The 16,564-nt window shown below is 37.8% G+C and overlaps 1 protein-coding gene across 1 annotated transcript in view; it reads right to left on the bottom strand.

Annotated features, from left to right (window-relative positions):
- The window catches only part of MALRD1 (MAM and LDL receptor class A domain containing 1), a 597,692-nt gene that overhangs the window by 132,829 nt on the left and 448,299 nt on the right, over positions 1 to 16,564 (bottom strand). The window contains exon 33 of the mRNA XM_005687912.3: positions 11,204 to 11,405. Coding sequence (XP_005687969.3) covers positions 11,204 to 11,405 — 202 coding nt within the window. The remainder of the gene's footprint in view (positions 1 to 11,203; positions 11,406 to 16,564) is intronic.

The raw sequence follows: 16,564 nt of genomic DNA, 5'->3' as shown, positions 1-16,564 counted from the left end.
CAAAAGATAAAGGTCCACTGTCCTGTGGTTATTCAGTGACTTCACTTCTGGTTCAGCCTCACCAGTGCTCTCCCATTAAGCCTAAACTTGCAGAGGAAATAGTGACTCTCTTTCAGTTATGACTGTATTGTACTCTGTCAATTATGACTGTATTTTAGTCTTTGACTATTTCAGTTATGACTGTGTTGTGCTCTTTGGGCTCCCCTGGTGGCTCAGATGGTAAAGAATCCACCTGTGCCGTGGGAGACCTGGGTTCGATTCCTGGCCTGGGAAGATCACCTGGACGGAGGGAATGGCAACCTATCCCAGTATTCTTGCCTGGAGGATACCCATGGACAGAGGAGCCTGGTGGGCTACAGGCCATGGGGTCACAAAGAGTCAGACACTACTGAACGACTAAGCATAATACTTTCTGTCAGTTGAGGTGGGGCAGAGAAGGGAATGCTGTTGTCATTCCTGTAAGAGGGAAGGGTTTCACTTATAGAAATTATGAGAGGGTGTCTTGGCATCAATCAATTATTACACCTGTGTCTCAGTGTAGAAGAGTTGAGATGGAGAGTGGAAAGCTGTTTCTTTAACACACTCTACAAATACACACAATTGAAGGAAATCTAAGAGTCTCAGGCAATCTGTCTGTGAGGGAACATTGCTGAATTTCATATGTACTTTGGGGACTTTCTACATGTCTCGAGAAAGTCAAAGGAGAGAGGCAGATACCAAGATGAAGATACGGAGGTGGGCAGTAGAGACGACCAGTCAGGAGTTAAATACGGTGGTCTTTTAGAGCTCTCCCAGCTGTACTGCCGTGACTGCCTCTATGATCCAAGAGAACGTGGTGGGGATAGCCCATAACTTTCAGTTAACAGGGCCTTGGCTCTAAGCACAAAGACAAATACCTCCAGCTATGTTTAACTTACTATTAACTTTTGAGGAATAGGAATGAATAGCTTTCCCTAAAGTTTAGAGTGTTCTATATGATTGAATTACTATTAATTTTAAATTCACATAACTTGAAGACTAATTTCTGCCTAATAGACTCATTTAAAATGTACAGCTATATACCTGAAACTAATACAACATTGTAAAATAAAATTTTAAAAGTTAAAAATATACTTTAAGTCAAAAAGAACTAATAGAAATAGTACTTCATTCATTGCTTAATGATAAAAACTGATTTACTGGGAAGATTAAAAAATGATTATTTTAAAGTGTGTTGGGTTATTTTGCTCCATATGGAATTCTATAGGAGGCATGCCTATTTAACATACCTTAATTACATTTTAATCAGAAACTGCAGAAAAGGCAAAATGCAAGATCTGGATATTTTAGAACTTGAACTGACTTCTTATCAATTATCTCCATCCAACAGAGAAGACCAACTATGGGTCTATTATTTCTTCATAACTTTTTCTAATAAAAAACTGCTTATTTCTCTAACCTCATATTTTTTATTTTGAGGAAGTTCATATTAGTGAAAATGATAACTCATATATGTAAACCCATTTATTTACTCTTTGTTAAGACAAGAAAGTTGTTTTTTATTTTCTATTTTCCTACTTAAAAGAGTGGTCAGTCTTTGCTGAGTAAAATGTTCTCAGTAAGATGCTATCAGAAAAATGGTCATTCTGTTGAAGTCACTTGTTTTCAATGAAAAGAAATAAAGCTTTTCTTAAAATAGATTTCTTAGTTAATGAGTGTCACTTTCTTATTCTATTTCTTAGGCAACAGACAAACACCCGTGTTTTCATAGATCTGAATGTTTTCCAGATAACAACATATGTCTTCCAGGGAATTAGGAGACTTGTAATAGAAACAGACTTTAATAGCCCAAGAGAACTAAACAGGCCCAGACTGACCTTGGCTATTGAAAAACTCCCAGGATCCCTCAGATACACTTGGCTTGGTAAAACATTTGGCCTGCTGAGTATTTGCAAGCAAAAAGAAAAGAGTCAGCAAAGGTTATAATCATTTTCAAACTGACTGTGCAGTAGAGAAATAACAATCTCCATATTTTATTTTACTATGCACTTATTTATATACTATGGTACAAAATATACATGATTATGTGGTAAACATCATTTTTCACATAAGAGCATTCACCTTTAAGACAGAGTGTTGGGACAGTGAAGTGTGGTTTATTGTTATGTTCAATATGAGGCACATGTCAAATCCAGGCTAATGGAGTATGGTTCCTACTGGGACTGATTTTTCCATGGTTGTCATTTGGATTTCTTGCCCCTAATTCAACAAAATTCCTTCCAGTCTGAGAATCAGCAGGAAATCAAGTAAGAACCACCTCACAATACAACAGACAAGCTCCTCCAAATGTAGTTAAAAGGGAATCCAGATTTTACTCCTATAAGTTGGCTTGGTATTCGCTTTTAATGTCATTTTTCTGGTTCCTGTGTTTTTCTCTTCTGATCTAATGTCCTTTCCAGGAATAAAGAGGAATTATTCTATCATTTGACAGACTGTGAGGACTTCACAACCCACAGTAATAGATTTAAAACCTAATAATATTCTATAAACCAGTAAGTGAATCAGAATGGACAGACAATACTTTTCCTTCAGCTTTTTGTACATTCATTACTATTCCTTTAAAGATTAGGCCCATGAATGACTCACTGAATCAGTATTATAAAATGGACCCATGTATTAAAACTATGTTTTAAATTATTTATCTATAGTTGCTATGATACCACTTCTGATATAAAATGGATATCTACACTATATCATATTTTTTTTGAAATTTATATTTTTATCCATCAACCTAAAATTAAAGATCACTTACACACACCAAAATTTTCTTTACAAAATAAGATAATGGAAATTTTTCAATGTAAAGGAACTAAAAGTGACAGAAAATAAGCTACACATATCACAAAATACTACGTAAGATATATTACAGGAGAGCTGCAAACTTAAGTCTAAGAAAATCTGGAACAGAGTTTAGCTTCCTGCTGGGAATATCAAGGATAAATTCAAGGATAATAAGATGGTTTTGCTCTGCCCTAGAAAGTGAAAAAGGGTTTTAACAAGAGGAGATAAAGGACAGGGCATTCCCAGCCTGGGAAGTGGTAAGATTAAAGTCAATGAGATGAGAGGAGAGAATATAGGATAATATAGGACAAGACTAGAGAAAGGCAAGAAGTTCTGTTTTAAGGGATCATTTTAGAACCAGAATCACATAGCTAAGCCAAGAGCTGCAATAAAGGGTAAGGTGAAGTCGTTCAGTCGTGTCTGACTCTTTGCGGCCCTATGAACTGTAGCCTGCCAGGCTCCTCTGTCCATGGGATTTTCCAGGCAAGAATACTGGAGTGGGTTGCCATTTCCTTCTTCAGGGGATCCTCCCAACCCAGGGATCGAACCCAGGTCTTCCGCATTGGAGGCAGACACTTTAACCTCTGAGCCACCATGGAAGTAATAAAGGGTAAGCAGTGTATTTAGCAGGCAATTGAGAGTCTATAAGTATTTTGCTTTTTCTTTATAGCTGGTCTGAATTACTATATTTTGATTAGTCTCAGTTTTATTTCCTCTCTCACCACTGGCATATAGATAGATAATTTATTGTTTCTGGTCAACCATATAAATTGAACCATATGGTTACAGAATATTCAGGCTTGATTATGAATTTTTTTAAAGAAGTAGAGGAATGGTGATCATCCAGGTGATGGATGATGTGAAAATTAGAAATGAAAGAGTAACTTACAAGACTCTGAAGCATGGGCATTTGACTAGGGCTTGGTCAATAGTATGCTTCCAATAAGTTCTTCTAATTTGGAGGGAAAGATAAAGGCACAATTAGAGAATACTCATATGATGGCAGGGAAGTAGACAGGTCAGCTCTGAAGGAAGTATTCGTAGCCAGTGGAATCAGGCAGTTTTACCCACATTCAGAAAACTAAGATCATGGCATCCGGTCCCATCACTCCATGGGAAATAGATGGGGAAACAGTGCAAACAGTGTCAGACTTTATTTTGGGGGGCTCCAAAATCACTGCAGATGGTGATTGCAGCCATGAAATTAAAAGATCCTTACTCCTTGGAAGGAAAGTTATGACCAACCAAGATAGCATATTCAAAAGCAGAGACATTACTTTGCCAACAAAGGTCCATCTAGTCAAGGCTATGGTTTTTCCAGTGGTCATGTATGGATGTAAGAGTTGGACTGTGAAGAAGGCTGAGTGCTGAAGAATTGATGCTTTTGAACTGTGGTGTTGTAGAAGACTCTTGAGAGTCCCTTGGACTGCAAGGAGATCCAACCAGTCCATCCTAAAGGACATCAGCTCTGGGATTTCTTTGGAAGGACTGGTGCTAAAGCTGAAACTCCAGTACTTTGGCCACCTCATGCGAAGAGTTGACTCATTGGAAAAGACTCTGATGCTAGGAGGGATTGAGGGCAGGAGGAAAAGGGGACGACAGAGGATGAGATGGCTGGATGGCATCACTGACTCGATGGATGTGAGTTTGAGTGAACTCTGGGAGTTGGTGATGGACAGGGAGACCTGGCGTGCTGCAATACAGGGGGTCGCAAAGAGTCAGACACGATTGAGTGACTGAACTGAAGTGAACTGAACCCACTGGTGTAGTCAGTTTTACTCACTTTCTGCTTGTTTTTCTGCCTTAGACTTAGTTTTACATTTGATTTTTGGAGTAATCTAATATTCTTTCAATAGACTTATTTTCTGCCTTTTAAGTTAGCCTAAGTCAGATACTGTTGCTTGCAGTAAAACAAAAAAAATCTTTCTGTTACTATATGAGTTAGAAAAATGCAAGAAATACTTTTTTAGAACTTACACTATAGTAGGGACTAGAAGATAAAGTTGATAATTATGTGTGAGTAAATTAGACAAATTGGGTATGCAGCCATAAGAGAGATTCTGATGAGTCATAAGAAGCCCTGAACTAGAGTTTGAAGAACAAAAGGGAACTGGGGGTAGGGGGTTGCGGGAAGAAGGCAAAGTCTATAGAATATGCTGCCTGAGGTATGCTTGGAATAAGCAAATGGAGTGAGAAATACTGCTTTCAAAGTGAATATTTGAGAAAAAAAATAAAGGCACAAAACAATTGATAACACCCTTTATGGCTATTCATAATCAAGACGTTTTGGGGCTTTGAAAATATCAACTGATATAAATGCTATAAATATCCTTATAATAGGCTAAGTTTTCATTAGCAATATTCTGGATACATTATGTGAAATAAATATGCCCATCTTTGCCCTGACTTTGCACTCCCAGGATGTCTGGCTCTAGGTGAGCGATCACACCATCATGGTTATCTGGGTCGTTGAAATCTTTTTTGTATAGTTCTTCTGTCTATTCTTGCCACCTCTTCTTAATATCTTCTGCCTCTGATGAGTCCATACAATTTCTGTCCTTTATTGTGCCCATCTTTGCATGAAATGTTCCCTGGTATCTCTAATTTTCTTGAAGAGATCTCTAGTCTTCCCCATTCTACTGTTTTCTCTATTTCTTTGCATTGATCACTTAGGAAGGCTTTCTTAGCTCTTCTTGCTATTCTTTGGAACTCTGCATTCAAATGGGTATATCTTTCCTTTTCTCCTTTGCCTTTTGCTTCTCTTCTTTTCTCAGCTATTTGTAAGGCTTCCTCAGACAACCATTTTGCCTTTTTTCTGGAGTTCAAGGTCAAGTGGGACTTAGGAAGCAACACCATGAACAAAGCTTGGAGGTGATGGAATTCCAACTGAGTGATTTCAAATCCTAAAAGATGATGCTATTAAAGTGCTGCACTCAAAATGCCAGCAAATTTGGAAAACTCAGCAGTGGCCACAGGAAGAGAGAAGGTCAGTTTTCATTCCAATCCCAAAGAAAAGTAATGCCAAAGAATGTTCAAACTACCACACAACTGCATTCATCTCACATGCCAGCAAAGTAATGCTCAAAATTATCCAAGCTAGGATTCAATAGTACATGAACCATGAACTTCCAGATGTTCAAGCTAGATTTAGAAAAGGCAGAGGAACCAAAGATCAAATTGCCAACATCTGTTGTATCATCAAAAAAGCAAGAGAGTTTCAGAAAAACATCTACTTCTGCTTTCTTGACTATGCTAAAGCCTTTGATTGTGTAGATCACAACAAACTGTGGATAATTCTTAAAGAGATGGGAGTATCAGACCACCTTACCTGCCTCCTGAGAAATCTGTATGTAGGTCAAGAAGCAACAGTTAGAACTGGACATGGAACAATGGACTGGTTCCAAATTGGAAGGGAGTACATCGAGGCTGTATATTGTCACCCTGCTTATTTAACTACATGCAGAGCACATCATGTAAAATGTCAGGCTGGATGAAGCACAAACTAGAATCAAGACTGCAGGCAGAATATCAATAACTTCAGATATGTAGATGACACCAAAATTATGGCAGAAAGCAATGAGGAACTAAAGAGCCTCTTTTTTTAATTTTTTTAATTTTAAAATCTTTAATTCTTACATGCATTTCCAAACATGAAACCACCTCCAAGTGAAGAGGAGAGTGAAAAAGTTGGCCTAAAACTCAACATCCAAAAAACTAAGATCATGGCATCTGGTCCCATCACTTCATGACAAATAGATGGGAAAACAACGGAAACAGTGGGAGGCTTTATTTTCTTGGTCTCCAAAATCACTGAAGATGGTGACTGCAGCTACGAAATTAAAAGATGCTTGTTCCTTTGAATAAAAACTGTGACTAACACAGACAGCATATTAAGAAGCAGAGACATTACTTTGCCAACAAAGGTCTGTCTAGTCAAAGCCATTGTTTTTCCAGTAGTCATAGATGGATGTAAGAGTTGGACCATAAAGAAAGCTGAGCGCTGAAGAATTGATGCTTTCGAACTATGGTGTTGGAGAAGACTCTTGAGAGTCCCTTGGAGAGCAAGGAGATCAAACCGGTCAGTCCTAAAGGAAATGAGTCCTAAATATTCATTGGAAGGACTGATGCTGAAGCTGAAGTTTCAATAATTTTGGCCACATGATGCAAAGAACTGACTTCATTAGAAAAGACACTGATGCTTGGAAAGTATGAAGGCAGGAGGAGATGGGGATGACAGGACAAGATAGTTGGATGGCATCACCAACTCAATGGACATGAGTGTGAGTAAGCTCCAGGCTTTGGTGATGGACAGGGCAGCCTGGTGTGCTGCAGTTTATGGGTTCGCAAAGAGCCAGACACAACAGCAAGTGAACAGAACTGATTCTTTGCCCTGGACCACAGCTGTGGTCTTCACTCCTGCGTGGTGTTGGTAGAAAGCAAACACCATTAACAGTGAGGATCCTTCCTCTGACGTATGTGTAGAGCAGCCTATGTAAAGAAAATGATGGCATGCTTTTCCTCTTAAACCCACCAACCTGCAGTGACGTCATACTGGTAAATTAAAATTAACGATGCTGGAAAATCGACACCAAGGGAATAGGAAAATGTTACACACGGGGCGTTTTTTCCCTCTTGAGAACTAGCTTACCAGCACACCCTTGAATATTTCTCAGGAATATTCATTAATGGCTCAATAAACTACTTCTCTATGCCTGATGCTGCCTTCAAGTCAAATGAAATTGTCTTAGAACCATAGTTTAGAGCTAAGAGAGTTTCAATTACATTTACTACTATTTTAAGCTTCTAAGGATGCATTGTTTTCCCAATATGTCCTTAGATAGTAAACTTCTATAGAGCTGGCAATAATATTATAGGCACATATGTCTTTTCAATCTAAATTCAGGGCAGCACAGTCGATTCACAACAAACTTTAGTTACATGGGATTCCCTGGTAACTCAGCTCATAAAGAATCTGCCTGCAATGCAGGAGACCTCAGTTTGATTCCTGGGTCAGGAAGATCCACTGGAGAAGGGAGTGGCTACCCACTTCAGTATTCTGCCCAGGAAAATTCAATGGACTGTATAGTCCATGAGGTCACAAAGAGTTGGATGCAACAGAGCAACTTTCCCTTCACTTTTGGTTAAATGAAGGGCAGACTTACTCAAGTTTACAAATGCAGTAAGTAATGAGAAGTCTTCTATGTCTTCCCACAGTGACATTTCTGGTCTAACTCCTGGACCCTCTGAACTTCCTCATCATTCTCTCTGGATTTTCTTTTCTAGATCATTTTCTATCCCTTCCTTCTGCTTTTCTAATCCTCTTTTACAAAGCCTGTCCCATATGATCATAAGAGAGTAGAATTAAAAGAGAGAGAAGACATTGTTTATTTCATCTCCCTGATGATATAACATGATCTAAGGAGTTTAAATTTCACTTAAAATTATATAAGAGTTTGGTGATACAGTCATGATTTAGACTCATGTCTCCAAAGTTTTAGTAAAATTGTTATCTTTCTACCTCTCAATACAGTCACACAGAGTACACTGGACAATTCACACAGCTCTGTCTGTCGCTGTCTCTTTCCTTTTTCCAAAACAAGGGTCAGAGAATAAGACTGGAGGCAGAGTTCATTGGTGGTAGTGAAGAGGGGTATCATATAAATTCAGTTGATGACTTTTACTTATTCGTCTTTTCATTTGACATATTTATTGTTTATTCATAGGACATGTTTATTGAGTATTTCCTATATAACAGGACTCTTCTAGGCATATAGAATACATCACTGGAGATAATATAAATGATGAAGATGATGAAAACAGACAAATATTTCCGTTGTTAAATAATTTGCCTTCAAGAGAATATTCTCATTACCAGTCCTGGAAATGCTCCAGAGTAATACTCTCTGTTCACATCCAGAGATGGGAAAAAAGAAGAAAACTCTCTATTCAAGAATGAGGTGAGAGCTACTGTTATTTAGCAGTGATAATATAAACAAGGAGAACTTGTGGCTGCCTATTCCCCATGAATTCCGTATGAATTTCATTATTTTGTTTGGCACTTTGCTAGTTGCTGTCATTTTATATTTACCAAGTCAAGTTAAAAGGGATGCTCCGGGATAATATATTCTTTTTTTTTTTTTTGAATTGCATTCACTCCCCGAAGATCTATTTTCTTTCAATTTAATGACAACAACAACAACAACAAAAATGTAGCTGGAAAGATTGTTCAAAAAGAAGAATTAAAAAAGCCCAAAGTTAGTGGAAGGAAAGAAATACCAAAGATTAGAGCCAAAATAAATGAAATAGAGACTAAAAACACAACAGAAAAGATCAGTGAAATCAAGAGCTGGTTCTTTGAAATGATAAACAAAATGAAAAATCTTTAGCTAGGCTCACCAAGGAAAAGACAGAACTCAGATAAAATCATATATGAAAGAGGGGATGTTATAACTGATAACACAGAAGTACAAAAGATAGTAAGAGATTACTACATACAATTATACTCCAAATAATTTGGACAATCTAGAAGAAATGGATTGATTCTCAGTAACAGAGACGGTGATGGACAGGGAGGCCTGGCGTGCTGCAATTCATGGGGTCGCAAAGAGTCAGACACGACTGAACTGAACTGAACTGAACTGAACACAACCTTCCAAGACTGGTTCGGGAAGAAATAGAAAATCTGAGCTGATGGTTGCTAGTAAAGAGAATCAGTAATTAAAAACCTTCGAATAAACCAAAGTCCAGCATAAGAAGGCTTCACAGGTGAGTTCTACAAAACATTCAAATAAGAACTAATATCAGTACTTGTCAAACTCTTCCAAAAACAGAAGAGGAGAGAACACTTTCACGCTCATTCTATGAGGTCAGAATTATATACACAAACAAAATAAGGACACTGCAAAGAAAGAAAATTACAAGTCAATATTCCTGATGAAAATGAATGAAAAATCTTCAATGATATATTAGCAAACCAAATTAAACAACACATTAAAAAGATTGTATGTAATGGTCAACTGGGATATTGTCCAGGGATGGAAGGATGACTGAAGTCTGAAACTGAGTCATGGTGATACACCATATTAACAGAATAAAGGATAAAAATCATATGGTCCTCTCCATAAATGCACAAAAGGCATTTGGAAAAATCAACATCCATTTTTTGATAAGAATTTTCCCAAAGAAGATATAGAAGAAATGTATATCAACATAATAAAGTCCATAGAAGACAAACCCACAGCTGATGTTATAACAATGATGAAAAGATAAACACTTTACCTCCAAAAAGATCAGGAACAAGACAAGGATGCCCACTCTGTCTACTTTTATTCAATATAATATTGAAGTCCTGTTGCTGCTGCTGCTAAGCTGCTTCAGTCATGTCCGACTCTGTGCAACCCCTTAGACAGCAGCCCACCAGGCTCCCCCGTCCCCAGGATTCTCCAGGCAAGAACACTGGAGTGGGTTGCCATTTCCTTCTCCAATACATGAAAGTGAAAAGTGAAAGTGAAGTCGCTCAGTTGAGTCTGACTCTTCGCAACCCCATGGACTGCAGCCTACCAGGCTCCTCCATCCATGGGATTTTCCAGGCAAGAGTACTGGAGTGGGCTGCCATTGCCTTCTACGATTGAATTCCTAGCCACAGCAATCAGGGGGAAAAAACGTAAATGGCATCCACGTTGGAATGGAAGAAGTAAAACTGTTATTATTTGCAGGTAATGTGATAGTATATTTCATGTTAGTAGACTTCACCAAAAACATTCCCTGTTGGAAATAATAAATAAATGCAGCGAAGTTGCAGCATACAAAATTAATGGACAGTTTGAAAGGCAATGATCCTACTCTCTAATGTTGATAAAGTGAAGGATTTATATGAGAACAAATAGCCACTTAAGTGGAAGCATCTTGAACATCAGAAACTCAGATTTTTGTTAAAGGTATGATTTCTTAGAAAAAGAGTTAATGACAAGACTTTTTTTCCTTGATGCAATAGAATAAGAGTTCTAGATTGTAATACAGAAACAGAAGGGGAAAAATTAATCTGGATGGAAAAGACAGGTGAGCAGAAGAGTCTTTGGGCAGTTGCTGTGAACCTTTGGAAATTAAAAGAAAAAGTAGACAACAAAGCTATATTGAAAAAACGAAATTTTCTCTGGGTTTCTTTAGTCAAAGCTACTTTGTTGCCTAGAATGCATGGAAATTTCATGATAAAGTCTCATGGAGAGAAAAACTTTATCTTCAGCTGTGTATACTGCTCTTTCTACAGTGTATGAGTAAGACTGGACATGAAAAGAAATGCAATTCCTCAGAAATTCCCAATTCTTTGATATTTAGATATCGAAAACTATCTTTGTACCGCCCATTTTCAGAAGGAATTGCTTACCTCCAAATACACATTCTGGGGTAAAAGAGATGTCATCAAGGGCAATAAAGATGTTCTCTTTTCCACTCAAATCAGCTTCAAATGCCACTTTAAATGGACTGTTACTCGAGAGAGGAACATGTCCGTACATCCAACCAGTTCGTTTATTGCCAATCATGGACCACATGAGGATGTTTAGTCCAGATTCGTCAACAGTATACACCTAACAATAGGGAAGAAAACAAACAGAAAAAAATCAACTCTTCGTGGTTTAGGTATTAGAGGAACACAGACACCCAGGTTGTCAGTGAAAGAATGGAGTCTGGCAATGTGACAACCCAATAATACTTCTATATATATAAAAGCATGGTTGCCTATGGATGTTATATTTCTTCGGTGAATCAGACCTTTGTTTAGCTTTGTTACATTGATTTCTGTGTACCAACTTAGATATGGCCCCAAAGTGTAACTATTTCAAGTCTCTAAAAAGCTGGAGGTGGCGTGCTACCAGAATTTTTCACCATCTAAAAACAAAACAAAACTAAAAACCATGGAACAACAGACTGGTTCCAAACTGGGAAAGGAATACTCCAAGGTTGTATATTGTCACCCTGCTTATTTAACTCATGTGCAGAGTACATCATGAGAAATGCTGGACTGGATGAAGCACAAGCTGGAATCAAGATTGCTGGGAGAAATATCAATAACTACAGATATGCAGATGATACCATCCTTGTGGCAGAAACAAGGAAGAACTAAAGAGCCTCTTGATAAAAGTGAAAGAGGAGAGTGAAAAAGTTGGCTTAACACTCAACATTCAGAAAATTAAGATCATGGCATCTGGTCCTACCACTTCATGGCAAATAGATGGGGAAACAATGAAAAGAGTGTCAGACTTCATTTTTGGGGGCCCCAAAATCACTGCAGATGGTGACTGCAGCCATGGAATTAAAAGATGCTTGCCCCTTGGAAGAAAAGTTATGACCAACCTAGACAGCATATTAAAAAGCAGAGACATTACTTTGCCAACAAAGGTCCATCTAGTCAAAGCTATGGTTTTTCCAGTAGTCATATATGGATGTGAGAGTTGGACTATAAAGAAAGCTGAGCACTGAAGAATCGATGCTTTTGAACTGTGATATTGGAGAAGACTCTTGAGAGTCCCTTGGACTGCAAGGGGATCCAACCAGTCCATCCTAAAGGAAATCAGTCCTGAATATTCATTGGGTGGAGTGATGTTGAAGCTGAAACTACAATACTTTGGCCACCTGATGCGAAGAGTTGATTCATTGGAAAAAAACTCTGATGCTGGGAGGGATTGGGGGCAGGAGGACAAGGGGACGACAGAGGATGAGATGGCTGGATGGCATCACTGACTTGATAGACGTGAGTTTGAGTGAACTCTGGGAGTTGGCAATGGACAGGGAGGCCTGGCATGCTGTGATTCATGGGGTCACAAAGAGTTGGACATGACTAAGCAACTGAACTGAACTGAACTGACAACATTAACTTCACATGCTTTGAAAGAGACAGACTATTTAGGAGTAATCAGAATTAAAGTGCCCCTTAATAGCAGAATGACCTATGTAGTATTCAATGTTAGCCTGATACCTCTAAGTTTTTTTTTTTTAAATCCCAATTAGTAATATCACTGTACAGACTACCTTTAAAATGCCTTCAAAGGATCTTCCCTCAAAAGGAAGGAAGTTTTAGACTGTAAAACTACAAACAGGAAAAAAATGGAATTATTATTTGATTTACTTTTTTAGTGTATTCTGAAGAATTGTAAATATTTGTAAAAACGGTTTCTGGTTCTGATGGCTAACTGAAAACATACGTTTATTTATACAACTCAAAAATGTTTCCACCCACAGAAACACTGGACAATTAGGAGCATATCTACCAATGTACAAAAATGGTAAGTTCTTTCTGGAAGTTTTTTTTTTTTATTTTTATTTTTACTTTATTTTACTTTACAATACTGTATTGGTTTTGCCATACATTGACATGAATCCACCACGGGTGTACATGCGATCCCAAACATGAACCCCCCTCCCATCTCCCTCCCCACAACATCCCTCTGGGTCATCCCCGTGCACCAGCCCCAAGCATGCTGTATCCTGCATCGGACATAGAAGTTTTAAATTAAATGCAAACTGTTGGTTGAAATTACATAAACAAAACTGAGGAATTTGCAAATATCCACAGGTGAAAAAAAAAAACAAAACACAAAACTGACTGTTCCCAGCAGAATTCTGGAATAACTGTAAGAGATGGACAGCATAGAGAAGAATCTATGCCTGTGTCACCAGCTTATAATTAATCAAAGAATTCCATGAAAAGCCCGGTCAGTCATTATGTTAGGAGTTATTGATGCAGACTTGCATACCTAGAACACACAGGTTGGGTATGTACTGCTGGAGAAAGTAGTTTGCTATAGTGGCCATGAGCAGAGCAAACTAATGAACACATTAAACAAAAAGAATTAAATATAGTGGACTGCACAGGGATTAAGATTGAGGGTAGGAGGAGAAGGAGGCCACAGAGGGTAAGACGGTTGAGTGGATGATCAACTCAATGGACATGACTTTGAGCAAACTCTGAGAGATAGTGAAGGACAGGGAAACCTGGTATACTGCAGTCCATGGGGTCGCAAAGAGTCAGACATAACTGAGCGACTGAATAACAATAGAGATTAATAAAGCATACTGAGCAAAGATCATGCTTTTTGATAGTTGTCATTGATAATTATATACTGATGATGTCTAAGGAATTTTAAACAATAGAATTGCCGGGAAAGTAGATGACATTTACAACATGCACCTAACTGTAGTAAGTCATAGAGCTGTTTGAGAGGGTTAGTTTAAGTCAGTAAAATTTTGCCAAAGGTCTTTTTTTTTTTTTTTTTGGAGGGATAGGTAGTTTAAAGTATGCAATTAATTTTCATCAAAAATGGATAAATATTTTATAGAGATTTACTAAAAATTAAGTATCCACTTTACAGAAAAATATAGCAATTAGAATGTAGAAACACAGGGAATAAGAAGAAGTAAAGGAAGTACAATCAATCTAAATGAAGACAGAGCTAACAGGGTAAATAATGAAACACATAAACAAAAGGCAAATAGAAAATGTACACAAAAAATGGTTTGTGTAGATGTGAAAGAACTGCACTGATTTATAAAGTCTTAGATTATAGAAAAAAAAATCCAGCCATAAGCTGTTTATAACTGATGTTCAGTTCAATCCAGTCATTCAGTTGTGTCCAACTCTTTGTGACCCCATGGACTGCAGCACGCCAGGCTTCCCGCCCATCGCAAACTCCCAGAGCTTGCTCAAACTCATGTGTATTGAGTCAGTGATGCCATCCAACCATCTCATCCTCTGTCATCCCTTTCTCCTCCTGCCTTGTATCTTTCCCAGCATCAAGGTCTTTTCAAATGAGTCAGTTCTTCACATCGGTGACCAAAATATTGGAGTTTCAGCTTCAGCATCAGTCCTTCCAATGAATATTCAGGACTGATTTCCTTTAGGATGGACTGTTTGGATCTCCTTGAAGTCCAAGGGACTCTCAAGAGTCTTCTCCAACACCACAGTTCAAAAGCATCAATTCTTCAGCACTCAGCTTTCTTTACAGTCCAACTCTCACATCCATACATGACTACTGGAAAAACCATAGCTTTGATTAGACGAACCTTTGTTGGCAAAGTAATGTCTCTGCTTTTTAATATGTTGTCTAGGTTTGTCAAAGCTTTCTTCCAAGAAGCAATTGGCTGCAGTCACCATCTGCAGTGATTTTGGAGCCGCCAAAATAAAGTCTCTCACGGTTTCCATTGTTGGGATGAATAAGATGTTAAAGTATTTCTTTTTAAAGTGGTAAGGATGTCCGTATTATAAACAAACAAAATAAGATTTCAGGAAAGTATAAAGGGTTGATATTTAAAATTGATAAACATTGTAATTCCTCCAGCACATATAACTGTCTTGAATCTTCATGCATTCCACCACACGGCTTTGAAATATAGAAGCTGAGAGCAATAAAAACAGGAAACCAAACTGAGACTTTATACTGGAGGAAAAATGTCTTTTTCCTAAATTGTCAAATTAAGTCAATAACAGTGAGTAAGGCTGTAGAGGATCGTGATTTATCTCTGTGTTTCTATCATCTCTGTGTATCTATCTATCTTTGTTTCACCTAAGAAGCAGCCATTCTCTTACACATCTATAGAAAATTTATAAAGGTAAACATAAACTTAACAATGATAACGAAAGCATGTCTAATCAACAAAGAGATGGCATAGTATTGAATCAACAGTGTTGGAATAACCAGCTTCGTACCTGGAAAGAATATCATGAGTTTCTAACTTCTTACCACATATACACAAAATCAATTACAACTGTATTAATCAGTTAGATCTGAAAATCAAAATTATGTGATAACAAACTAGTGAGAATATTTTGCTACTTATGACAGGAAAAGGCTTCCTAAACAAAGTGTTAAAGCCAAAATCTATCAGGAAAATAGATCGATGGATTTCACAAAATAAAAATGGAAAAAAAAAGTTGCTTTAACTATGAATATATTAAGTGTTTTTCTCTTTTTAAGAAGTAATATTCAGCTTGGGAGCCAGACTTTAAAGCAGAGTTGACTTTTGGTTCTTTTTCAAGGTGACTTTGTACCTAGCTTGCTTTTAGGCAGGTGTAAGAAATATCTTCTTTTGCAAATTCCCATGTCTCTATCCTAAAACTGTGGCTTGATTTTAATTTTTAGCAGCATAACTCTTCAACTTGAGGTCACTTTTCTTTTCCTTCTTTTATTATATTCTAAAGGGAAAGTCTAATTTGAAGGTCATATTCGATTAGCTCCTTCTCCTGAGTGTCAACCTTTGCATTTCACAGAGTGCCTTCTCAGCCTGCTAATTTATACTTTAATAGAAACTAACAGCAAGGTTTTTCCCATCCTGAGATTTATTTTCCTATTATATACAATAAAAGATAACAGCACGTGTCAGCACTGTTTCCTCTGTCTGCACTATCGAAGTATCTCTGCCATCAAGGTCTGTGCACCCACCTTTGCTAAGCTGTTAACATAAGCCCATGATTCTCACTACACAACATGTTGGATGAAACATTCTGCTGGACACATTCTCCTATGGACACACTCCCCATCACAGCATCCTCAGTGTCACACGAACTGCTCAGCAAAATGCCTGGCACACCTGGGACAGCCTTACCTTTCTTGTCTTCTATTCAGTAAGACCTGTCAGAAGAAATATAGGACACTGATACAGGGAGAATCTTGAAGCTATGCTCAAAAAGGGAAGAAATCACTGAAAAATACTTGGGTTCATTTTAACTATTGTTCTTGCGTATTACCTGTGT

Source organism: Capra hircus, chromosome 13 (genome assembly GCF_001704415.2).
Source record: "Capra hircus breed San Clemente chromosome 13, ASM170441v1, whole genome shotgun sequence".
NCBI lineage: Eukaryota > Metazoa > Chordata > Mammalia > Artiodactyla > Bovidae > Capra > Capra hircus.
Note: the sequence above shows the minus strand (reverse complement) of the source record. Positions and strands in the feature narration are given on the sequence as shown.